Below are 12,267 nucleotides of genomic sequence, written 5' to 3'. Positions count from 1 at the left end.
CATATGCGTTATTTTAACAACTTATTTGATCTGTACTATACTACAAAGTACAAACAAACGGGTGTGACATCTCGTGACGACAGTAAGGCGAATAGACTGTATGCGCGCATGCACAAGGCTGCATGTCACCTTACCCTCGAGTGTCGTGGGGCTGCGCCTACTGCATTCATGCGAGTTGAAGGGTCTGCCATGTCGACGTCCATTACGCATGCGCAGGGCTTTGCACTCTGTCCACTGATCTGCGCACGCGGCTGTACCTTCGACTCGGTGTGGGTTTGGCGTTTGACTACTTTTCAGGGGCGTACCATAATACGAGTACTTAACATTTATAATATTTCATTTTCAAAATATTTCACATGACAAAATTATGACATCTCCATTACACACCTAAGTTTACATTATGTTCCTTATTTAAAGGTATTCCAATTCAACAAAAAATGATGAATTATTTAAACAACAATACAAATGAAAACATTTAAACGAAATAATTGAAGAAAGTTTTTCGTTACAGTAAATTCCTTTTAGAGATGTAGAGTACAAAATTAGGAAAGATTTCTTATTATAATATTTCAAAAACTTCTTTCGACTAACCTCTATTGAATAAAAAATTTCTAATTCTTTTTTTTCTATTGCTGAAAGTTAATAATCATTACCTCTTCACAAAGCGAAGAGCTTCAACTTTAAAAAAGTTCGAAAATAGCGAAGGGTGCATTCGAGGCAAACAGACGATCCTGTTACTCCTTAGTTGCAGAGCGAAACGGGTAGGGGGCCACGGGTCGCGATTCGTAGGTCGTGCGAGAAGGACTAGCCTGCATCAGTTTACGCCGCGTCCCTTGCAAAAGGGTACGCTTGTCTTCACGTCGATCGTTGATTTACTTCTTCCTTATCCGAGTTAACGCAATACATAACTACAAAACATCCTTTGAATATACATTAACGTTTTCGTGTCTTACCGCGAAATAAACATCCTTGAAACGGAAGGGCAACATCGTGGAAAACCTCATGGTGTGTCTGTGAAAGAATCTCACGCAGCCTAGGAACGACTTGACGCCGTTCCAATAGTCTGCATACGCTCGACTTAACTGCATAAATTTGTTGAATGTCCAACGCGCGTGTCATGGAATTTCTGTAGTGTTACGGAACCGGTGTGCGCGATCATCGTCTTGCGAGAGGTTTTCACTTCTTCACCCTACACAGCTTTTTATTGTCCTCGTAAATCTCGCTACGGAGAGAACTACATAGAACGCGGGACTCGGTACTTTTCGGCACGCGGCCGAATACCTCCGATCATCGGTCTCCCGAGACTTCCCCCCTAGCGATCCAATAGGGAAGAAGGGACGCGCAAAGAAAGAAAATTCGGAGTGCAGCTAGCGAAACGACAGGGCTCATGTGCGGTCGCTGATTTCGTTCACGGATGCATCCTCGCCAGACATAACCTGTATGCGCTCCATGAACAGGAAGTTTCTCGTGGTAGGAGTGGGCGGTGCGAAGAGGGAGACGCCGGTCGAGCCTTAAATATCGATTTTGGCATGCAAGAGGTACGATAGTCCGTCCGTTTCCAACGTGTCCTCCTACCTTTGTGCATCTCCATGCTGACGAGTTTTGACAGTTGAGTGTGAGAGTTCGTGCGTCTAGAGGAATATCGCGTGCATCGACACGATACAAAAACAATATGGTGGCGCGGCATATTCGAGCCGAAAATTAACTACACAGTGAACAGTGTTTTTTCCAATGATAGTATGCAATGTGTGAAGTTGTAGTATCGATTTTTTAAAACGTAAAAGTGTTCGTTGAAAATGTTGTTCTCGGATCATCGTGTGTACAGACATTTCGTCTATAAAACACGTTTGAGGCAGGAAAATTCGGTGACTATCGATCGATCGTCTCATTAATGCTGGTCAAGATACTATTTCTTTCATTCGCTGTACGAAAATTTTGTCATTTTCGAATTTTTGCACAAAACCAATCGAATTTTTATCAATGAACGATTCGATCTATCTTCTTCTCAAAGTATCGAGATTATTCGTTCAGAAAACAAAGAAGGAAACATGAAAATTATGTTCTACGACGCTTCGGGCGTTCCTTGTCGAAATGAGTGAAACCTGAAATACAATAGTGATCGAACAGAGAATTTAACTAAAACGAGAGAAATTAATTAGAAGCGTGATATATACGCGCAGGATAAAGAAAGAATTAAGAACATATTTAAAAAAAAGAAAAGGAATCAACGAAACTGCTAGTGTCTTCATAGATTTAACGACCCCTGTCAAGTCTAGGGCATATTCAACTATTATGATACACAAGCTCCATTTGTAAGGGTCTTTGTTGCGTTCGCTGATCAAGTGGACGATGACATCATGGTGCAGCATTGCCGATTGAGAACTCCATGGACAACGGAGACAGTGTTGGTAACATACCGATAAACCCTTCGGCACTGTTTGTTTTTTTTCAATACGTCAGAGCTGGTAATACCTTTCTCAGCTCGTCGAACGAATAATTATTACTACGTAACTTAACGGCAGCGTGCTTTTATAGTCGCGCAGCAATTTAGTAACATGATCGAACGAATAACACTAGAAACGAAATAAACGAAAAAGAATATAAAGAAAAATTCTCTCAACGCTCATAGATTAGTCTTCGTGCTTACTCGTTGCCAATGAGCGTGGTCACAAGTAATGGTTCATTAAACCTTGACATGCTCGTTATTTGAAAAGAAAAAGCTATCCACGCGTCATTTCATTCGATATTCGGTCAACTGTTTCGGCCAAGACGCGCCGCTAACACTGGATAAGAAAGAAAATCTACATCAAGAAGAATGGTTTCGAGATATGGCGTCTCGAAGGAGGGCGCAGTGGGTGTTGCCGTTGGCGTAGGACCTATGCATTGTCTCCTGCCACATTGCGGGGGACCCCATCATCATCATCATCTTTCGGCCCCCCATCCACAAAATCCGCAGCCAGGTCACAATCACCACGTGCATCCGGTCCATCAGCCACCACCCTCGCCGAGTCCCCACTTGAATCATCAGCTGAGCCACCATCAACTGACCGTCAACATTAACCATCTGAGTCATCAGCAACAACAACAGCAACAGAATCAGCATCAACAAGCACCGCCTCAGTATCGCGTGGTCGCTGCGAATGCCAGTAAGTACGAGTTTGGAAAGGCAACGGCACGATCAAGATCATGAAACACTTTTAACGAGGATAATTACTGTTTCCTGTCGAAACACTTCTGAAGTTTGCCGAATTATTATTCATAATCCTACTTTATTATACAGTTTTAAAACTGTGGAATCTTATTATATAATTGATCAGACTTGTGACTGATAGTAAACTTTTGGTTCAGATTGCGTCAGTGATGAATGACCGACAATGTCGGACGCTCTAGACTACGATTTATTACTGAACGCCTGTAGAAAAGCTTAACATCGATCATCTTGGTACATGTAGATTATATTCCTTTTTCTAATATGGAGATGTCTAGTTACACTTTCGAAGTAGATACTCGTGTTACTAATTACATTTCGTAACACTTGATTAAATAGTTCTTTGAAGGTACAATTTTGTATCAACTGATTGCTGAAAATTAGGTGCAACTAAACATATGTTAAAATTCGTTATTTTATCATAAGATTTATTCCTTTTATTTTTGCTGTTATTTTTTTACAGTGCGATTGAGCATTTTTAATCTCTTATTATCCATCTAAGAATTTTTCACAATTTATTTATTATTTCGGTTTACAACATATCGAAAATTTGACGCTTTTTACTACCATATTCTGATAACTATATACAAATGTTTTTTAAACAGAAAAATTTAAGAAAATTCTTTAAGTATGAAATAGCAGAAGTTTGTACATCTTTACTGCTATGGTAAAACAATATTTGCATGAACTTTATTTGCGTGAGAGCCAAATTTTTATTTGCTCCATTATGGATATACATTTTCGTGACCAATGGAAGCACTGTCTCGAATTTACGTTTCAGTTTGCTTCAATTTTATTTATTCTGAATATTTTTCTCAGTGCCCACTCTATTACTTTTAGATAATACATTCGAATCAAAATTTTGAAATTCGACTCAAACTGTATCGTATTTGATTCCAATTGACTGGTGACTACTTAAAAACATTATCTTCTATAAATCAATAAATCACTTATCTTGTGTCTGTGCATATGTAACCAGAGATGTATGTAAGTGTCGTACACCCGTGCGTATAAAAGAGATATGCATACACGCAGCCCGTTATTTTCGAGCACACTGGAGGTAGTTAATTTGACCTGGTGCCCTATCTGTCAGAAGTCGAACCGTTTGAGTCTATTTGCGGACACACGGCCAAGCTCGAGTTGTACTAAATAATCTCCACGAAAATAAATTTACAAAATCCTCCTGATAGTAATGTCAAGTGTACTAGTCTTTTGCAATAGTTTCCTAGTGTATCTGTTTCGTTTAAATTTCACTCGCAAATATGCTATACCAGTAATATCGGATAACATCATGAAAGGACACTGCAAACTGTTTCTTATTAATAATGTTTTGAAAACAAACAAAAATCGCTTAAAATTTGCTTAGCATTCAGTTCTGTTTAATAATTGTTCCTGGAACTATGATTTGCAAAGACTTGAATTAATTCCGGTCAATTCAAGTTTTACACACTTTCCCCCCCACTCACTTTTGTTGGTGTAGGTATGCATTTCATTGTACTATATATTTTTTTTTATCTAGGAACTCAGTGTCGTTAAAAAAGTCTCTGATGGTAAATAGTTTCGTGATCTACGAATGATTACCGTATCGATATATCGGACAGCTTAGTATTTAGGTTAGTCCTTAGCGCCCCTGAGCGGCATTGTAGACAATTCACGAAATAGGTCAATCGATAAAATGCTTTCTACCTTGTACAGTTGCGAAGGTACGTTCGATTCTTTCCTTTTGCTTGACACGTTTAGCCATTACTGCCCTTTGTACTGTTTAAATGTTTCAAGAAATTCTAATGATAACAGTTATTTTGATAGTTATTTCAAAGATTTATCATCATTTTCATAAAACATATACATATATTTTAAGTATATTTATATTCAGTTATCCGTCCGAATTATTCGTCTCTCGTAACAATTTTTGTGTCGCCCATTGTCCATTAATATTCGACAATTACTTCCCCAGATATAACACATACACTTAGTTTATTTCATAAATTAATTTATCAATTGCTCCGATAATGACAATCCTGATAAAAGGGTTATTTTTTAAGTAAATGAACAATATTCTCTATCATGAAGATGAGATATAATTTGAATAAATAGCTATATAGATAATATACAAATACCACATTTAAAGGATACGCCCATATTTTTTCGGATGTTGAACTGTTATTAAACTACTTTTGTTTCTCATTTTTAATTTAAGTGTCGACAGTATTATTTTATAAAAAGTCTTTGGAGTACGTGATAGTTATATGACAATACTAAAACAGGTGAATTGATGCTTAAAATAATATGCTTTGTCTATTTTTAATAAACAGGTGACATTCTAATAATTTTTTCAAAAACTTGTCATTGGTACTTGACCATTAAATACATATATCATTAATCTATCAATTGATTTCTATCAATAGTTTTTATTTGGAAACAATTTAGTGATAAGAAATCTATAACATAACAGACATGTTTCATTAAATTCCAAATTCAAACATTGCTAAGTTAATTTTTTTATGTAGTAGAAAAAAATTCTATATTAAAATTAATTTCTTAGTATCATACTTTCTTAGTATAAATCGTAATAATAACTACAGAATCGTTTTTGATATCGGAATACATTTCTACCATTATCACTTTCACACGTTAGCGTTGGCACGTACTGTTTGCCACGTGACCAATGTAGGATCCGTTCTAACCTCACTTCGACTTTCACGTGCATTATCTGCGATCATATTCTAACAGAGTTTTCCGTAACATTACAATATTTAGAATTATTTTGAAAACATTTAATTCTATTGTACATTTATAGTTGAAATCAAGCTGTGGTAATATACTTCTCATCATGTTCACACACTATGTCGAGTTTTATTGGTGGAAGTAGGGGAGTAGAAAAGACAGAATCAGAGAGGGAGAGAATTGGCACCGGAAATGACGTATTGCATTCTGGATTGAATTTTCCAGGCCACGTTCCTTCATTATGTTTATACACACACATGTCATGGATCAGCAATCATAAATACAGACATTCGTCTACTAATGCATACTAATAAACAGATGTGGAATAACAATAACAAAATCTGACTCTACGACACGTAGAAATACTAATTAATTCTTGAGTAATGATTACCTGATATAAATATTGGAAATAATATTTCAAAAAGAGATTATCAATGATGAAATGATGCTAAAGATAGTCAAGTATAATATCAACTGTTTATTATTTTTTAAAACATATTAACGCAAAATTTTGTCCAGTGTTTTATTTTTATATATTGAATCAGTCAATCAGATATAAGTTAATGTGCTAATTTCTAGAAGCTTTTCTGTAACTGTAACCTATAATTTATATGTTTTCGTGGTACTTAATACGATCCTGGCGATGGAGTTCGGCCTCGCCCCCCTTTCGTGGCAATCAATGCACTTACCGGACTACAGATAGCAGCACTGCTCCGGTCCCTGCCCACATGTGCAAAGATGGCCGTTCGCGAGGCCGTCTTCTCGGTTTCTTTGCTAACGTTCAAGTCCTGCTGTCATCTCATGGTTCCTTCATTGTAAAAATCTATTCGTTCGAGTAGTTGAAAGGTTTGCCTGACGAAATACGGTAGCCAGCTCCGTGACGATTTTTAGCGGTGAGCGACGAACTATCCATATTTTTTTCTTCTTCTGTCCCTCTGTTCTCTTAACGTATTTTTGATAAGCTTGTGGCATGTGGTAAAAAACAGTTGTCGCATTCCTCGTGAATCTCTTGTTGTTTGCGTGCCTAATTGTTCCAAACCTGTGATATTCTGTAGCAGAGGACTACAATTTCGACAACAAGGTATTTTTTAACTGATTGCGCTCTCTACATCTCTTAGACAGCGACGACGTGTCAAGCGATGTCGTGCAATTCCACGCATAATCGCTTTCACGAGTAATTCGTTTAACAGCCGAACGACAAGCACAGCACGCCAACAAAATATCACGCATATGCGAATTTGACAGCGTAACAGAAACGAGTTCTTTTTTTATTTACTCAGCATTATAGAAATGAATAGATCTAATGCGTGTAAGGTGCACTATGCTAATGAAGGATGTGTGCATTATTGTCATTATTTGCTGCGTAACAATCGTTGATGCTATTCCAATGAATGATTACCTCGAGCGCGGATAAAATACATACGAGATACGAAGCTCGTGTTTATATTTCAAGTATATTTAAACGTAATATAGTAGTGTTTCTTTTATTACCAAATTTTTCGTTCCATGTCAAGTGCAGAGTTCGTTAAAATAATTAAATAAACTAAATCTACATGTCCAAGACCAGTATAATTAAATCATGTAGGTTAGTGCAGAAGTAGTTAATATTTTTATTTCGTGGATGAATTGTCAATGAAAGCAACAGCTTAGAAACTTTAATAAAAATTCTCTATGATAGCTTTCATTCGATCGTATTTATCTAATTCTGTGAAGTAAATCTGAAGTGTTAGCATTTTTTAATTCCAATACTGTCACGTATGCAACGTACGCGCGTATGTCTCTTGTTAACGTAAGTACTTGTTGAACAATCAACTCGCGATAACTTTAAAGCGACCTTGAGAGTGCAGACAATTTTTTTATTTCTATGTAATACAAGTTATATCGTTCCATACGGATAAAACAATAGCTCTGTATACAGTTATTAAAACAATTAGTACACCCATGTAAATATGTAAATGTGTTAATTACATAAATAGTGCTATATATGCCCGAAACAGAGAGGAAATGAATCGGTTTAGTTTATTCTACTATATAACACTATTTAATAATCAATTTTAATTTTTCAAATATTCTAGATTTATTCGAAATATCCGTAAATTTATTCGATTAAATTGTACTAACAATACCGTAAAAACCAGACATGCGTAGGTCACATGTACGCGACATTGGCCGTTAACCGCTAGGTCTGTGAACTCACATATACGTGACGTCGGCAGATAACCGATGCTTCAATGAAATCACATATAAATAACACCAGCCTTCAAAATGTTAATTTATTGGTATTACTTATGTTTCTAGGATCAGACTTTCATGTGTCTGGACAAAACTACGGCACCCAACCAGGGGGCCAGGTGGGCGGGGGAGGGGGTAGTGTAGGAGTACCTGGGGGTAGAGGACCTCCACCACTCGGCGGTTTACAATCCATAGGACAATCGGCGGCAGGTATACCGCCAGGAGGTCCTGCTGGAGGGCAAGTACCACCTCAAACTGCGGCACCCGGGGTACAGTCGCAACAGCCGCAAGGTCCGGCACCAACTACTACACCTCCCGTGCACACCCCATCACCACAGGAAATGGGAAAGCAGGCTCACCTACAACCTCAATCGCAACCTCTACCACAAGTATATGGGACACAAACGAGGCCGACCTCGCAAGTGAGTATAAATTATTTTACATATTGTCGCCAAGCCGTTATTAAACAAAATGGTCTACGAAATTAACCTAAATTATTCGTATAATTTTATATTTATTTTTATTTTTCACCTAAATAGAAGTTTAATTCACTTATGTCGCAGAAAATGCAGCTAAAATCGTAATTGGAACGATATTTATTAACATATTATTTGTCAATTTTAGGGTTATTACCCACAAGGTGCGAGACCACAACAACCAAGAGGTATCAGTCACAGAGGTGGTCAAGGAGGTACGGGTGCACAGGTAGTAGGGATGTCGGGGGTTGGTGGAGGTGGTGGACAACCAACAACGCTATATCATCCTAGCGGTTTGCCAGTTCAAACTGGCACAATGTTTCAAGTCCCACCAAATCTTCACCCTGGCGCACATCAGCAGTCTGTATACCCCATGAACAGTCAAATACCCCTTCAAGGAATAGTTAAGTATCGTTGATATTATATATCTCTTGTCATGCACTATGTATATCTTTGATAAGAAAGAAATCTTTTCGTGTCACCTTTTATGATCATACTAATAGTTATTATCATTACTAATCATAAGCGTAACAAGTTTTGTTGTACTTTTAGTTTGGTGGTCCACCGCAAAGGCATCAAGCGCATCAAAATCAATCATATTTTACACCATTTCAAAATTCAGCTATTATTACGGCACAACATATGTTTGGATATGGAACACCTGCAACTCCAGTTCATCAACCTTGTAAGTAATTATTACAGTCTAGTGTAGTTGTATATTGATAGAGAATAATATTAACAACATTCTATTTATTGTTTTCATAGATTTTTGGACTAGTCAACCTACAAATCCACAATTAAGTTTAAGTAGAGCAGGTGCAAGTGCTGTCACTGGTGGGGCACAACATGTTGCAGGCCCGCTGGCCGGTGCCCAAGGAGCCCCAGTTGTACCACAAGGTACACTTCAGCAATCTACGCAACAGGCTCAGCCTTTACCTGCAATGGGTATATCTCTTTCTCAAAATGGTAAGTTATAAGCAATTAATAATATCAATACAAAAGTATATTTGTACATACAGGGTAACATATTTTTCATGAAATCCTCAGTAGTTACATCGCGGAATTATATATGTCAAATATATAAGCTGCTTAGCGAAAAAGTGGTGTAAGTCGAAGTAGTGAATTCAGAGATCATGAGAGATGAAGTAAAATCTTTGTATAATAAAAAAACATGTCTTTCGCATTAAATATTTTTCTCGAGATAATTCTTTAAAAAATTAAAATACGTAATCATTTTATTCAATATTTTTTTTATTTATATCATTTTTCTATTGAACTTTTTCGTGGGCAATTCTTTTGCTGTTCTACCAAGAGACAAAAATGCATTTACACCACTACTACACTAAATAGAATGAATGTTTATTTTATAGTTTTAAGCATTCGAATATTTCTGCTATTCCAAACAAAAATGATAAATTTTACGCAAAATAAAAATATTTTTCATCAGTTTCAAGATGTGAAAGGTAAATGAAGATTTCATTATAATAATTTTACTAAGTTGAAAATGTTATATGCCCATTATACGAGACATAAAAATATTTGTGTAGTTGAGTCGGATAACTTCAGTATAGCTGTAGGATGAAATATTTGATCCTTATAAAATATTTAAACTAAGAAAGAGGCAGTATAAATCATGGAACTGCATTTTTACTAAAATATAAAGTTATAAGGAATACTTTGGGATTGCAAAATCTCGACAACACTGACAATTGAAAGCCTTAGAAATTTCTGTTCAGTGTCTTCACCTGCGCGTAGGGTTTTTCCTATGTTCATGTATGAAGATTACATACGTAAAAAAAACTAAGCTAAGTATAAATTACGGATGGCCACTCCTTTTAAAATTTAAAGGCTGTGAGGAACAATTTGGGACTCGAATATTCCGTCAACACTGACAATTAAAAGTCTTTGAATTTCTCGTTATGCGTCTCCGTCTGTCCATGAGGTTTTCCTTATGTTCAGGTATGAAGATTATAATAGGTGTAAGAAATTTAAGCTATGAAAGAAGGAGTATAAATCGTGGGAGGCTATTCCTACAAATGTTTAAAGATTGTAAGGGATAATTTGGGACCTGAAAATTCCGACAACGCTGACAATTAAAAGTCTTAGAATTTCTCGTTAAGGGTCTTCTCCTCCTCATGAGGTTTTTCCTATGTTCAGGTAGATTACAATAGGTAAGAAATTTAAGTTAGGAAAGAGGGGGTATAAATAGTGGAAGGCCATTCGTACTAAAGTTTAAAGATTGTCAGGGATAATTTGGGATTTGAAAATTCTGACGACACTGACAATTAAGAGTCTTAGAATTTCTCGTTAAGGGTCTTCTCCTCCTCATGAGGTTTTTCCTATGTTCAGGTAGATTACAATAGGTAAGAAATTTAAGTTAAGAAAGAGGGGGTATAAATAGTGGAAGGCCATTCCTACTAAAGTTTAAAGATTGTCAGGGATAATTTGGGATTTGAAAATTCTGACGACACTGACAATTAAGAGTTTTAGAAAACTAGTAAGGGTCTTTACCTGCCCATGGGTTTTTCCTATGACCAGGTATGAAGATTCAGGTAAATTTCAGAGCTCGTCCAGAATAATATTGTATGGAAGCTCTTGTAGTTCAGTTCTCCTTGAGCACAAGAAGCTAAAGCATCTAGTAGTCTAATATTTGTCTTATAGTAAATATTTATTCAGTTTAACGCAATGTACGTTTGGAATAATGTATATCAAGTGTATAGTGGTGAGTGCTTTAGTGAATAGTCAGAATATTGTGATTCGTGCAACTTATCTTTTATTGTATTGTAAAAAAACAATCTTTGTTTTTTTTTTTATTGCGTGTTGTATTGAAAATTAATGATTGTTCGTACATTATAGATGTATACTCAGGACATAATGGTGGTGCAACAAATACGGCGAACAGTACGATAAAATCTCGGAAACCAAGAGGACAAAATGCTATTACTGATATAGTAGACCCGACAACGGGTAAAAATATTAGTCATGAAATTTATAAAGATAATGAAACTATTCCGAGTGGTGAATCTAGCAATCGCGAAACTCCTCAGCCACAGGTGAGTTGTATTACAATTAATTTGTTAACAATTGACTATGAGGGTATCATATTTATAATATCAATTTCACTTTGAATTTGGTAAATAATTAAGATAGAAAATGTAAAATTAATATACTCTTTTAGTCAATTGTTTATGACTTTAGAATCTGTGCCGAACAGCCATGGTTATTGTAATGTTTCTGTTTTCAAGTCCTCATATTTTATTTTCAAGTTTTAATAATACTTATAATTAGTTGTAAAACTGCTTATTTGATATATTACTCAATATAACGGTATAGTAATCAGAACTTGTGGTTACCCTATTTTAAAGAATATTTAAGGATCTCCTATTTTTAAGAACATTAACTTTAAACATTACTCAGATCACATACTAATGTCTTTTAATCTTGTAATGAAAAAAACCAATTTAGTATGCAATATTATTATCGCGAAAGTATTGCAATAAATATTTAAAGCTATGGCTGGAGGCTAACAGACGCATATAATGTATTCAGCGTTTCTTTTATTTCTCCTAGTACATTTAATTTCATTTATCATCCTATGATTTGAGTTTGGAGCCAGTTTTTAGTTGT

General features: G+C 36.0%; 1 protein-coding gene across 3 annotated transcripts in view; it reads left to right on the top strand.

Moving 5' to 3' along the window:
* The window catches only part of Eif4g (eukaryotic translation initiation factor 4 gamma), a 41,164-nt gene that overhangs the window by 12,061 nt on the left and 16,836 nt on the right, over nt 1–12,267 (top strand). For 2 of the 3 annotated variants that reach the window (XM_078196510.1, XM_078196511.1), the window contains exons 2-6: nt 8,231–8,586; nt 8,789–9,043; nt 9,193–9,325; nt 9,406–9,606; nt 11,497–11,693. In XM_078196510.1, the coding sequence (XP_078052636.1) occupies nt 8,231–8,586; nt 8,789–9,043; nt 9,193–9,325; nt 9,406–9,606; nt 11,497–11,693 (1,142 nt within the window). Of the gene's footprint in view, nt 1–785; nt 3,147–8,230; nt 8,587–8,788; nt 9,044–9,192; nt 9,326–9,405; nt 9,607–11,496; nt 11,694–12,267 lie in introns of those variants that run through there. The other variant, XM_078196509.1, reaches the window with a different exon arrangement.

Source organism: Augochlora pura, chromosome 2 (genome assembly GCF_028453695.1).
Source record: "Augochlora pura isolate Apur16 chromosome 2, APUR_v2.2.1, whole genome shotgun sequence".
NCBI classification, from domain to species: domain Eukaryota; kingdom Metazoa; phylum Arthropoda; class Insecta; order Hymenoptera; family Halictidae; genus Augochlora; species Augochlora pura.
This window is presented reverse-complemented; position numbering and strand designations above follow the sequence as displayed.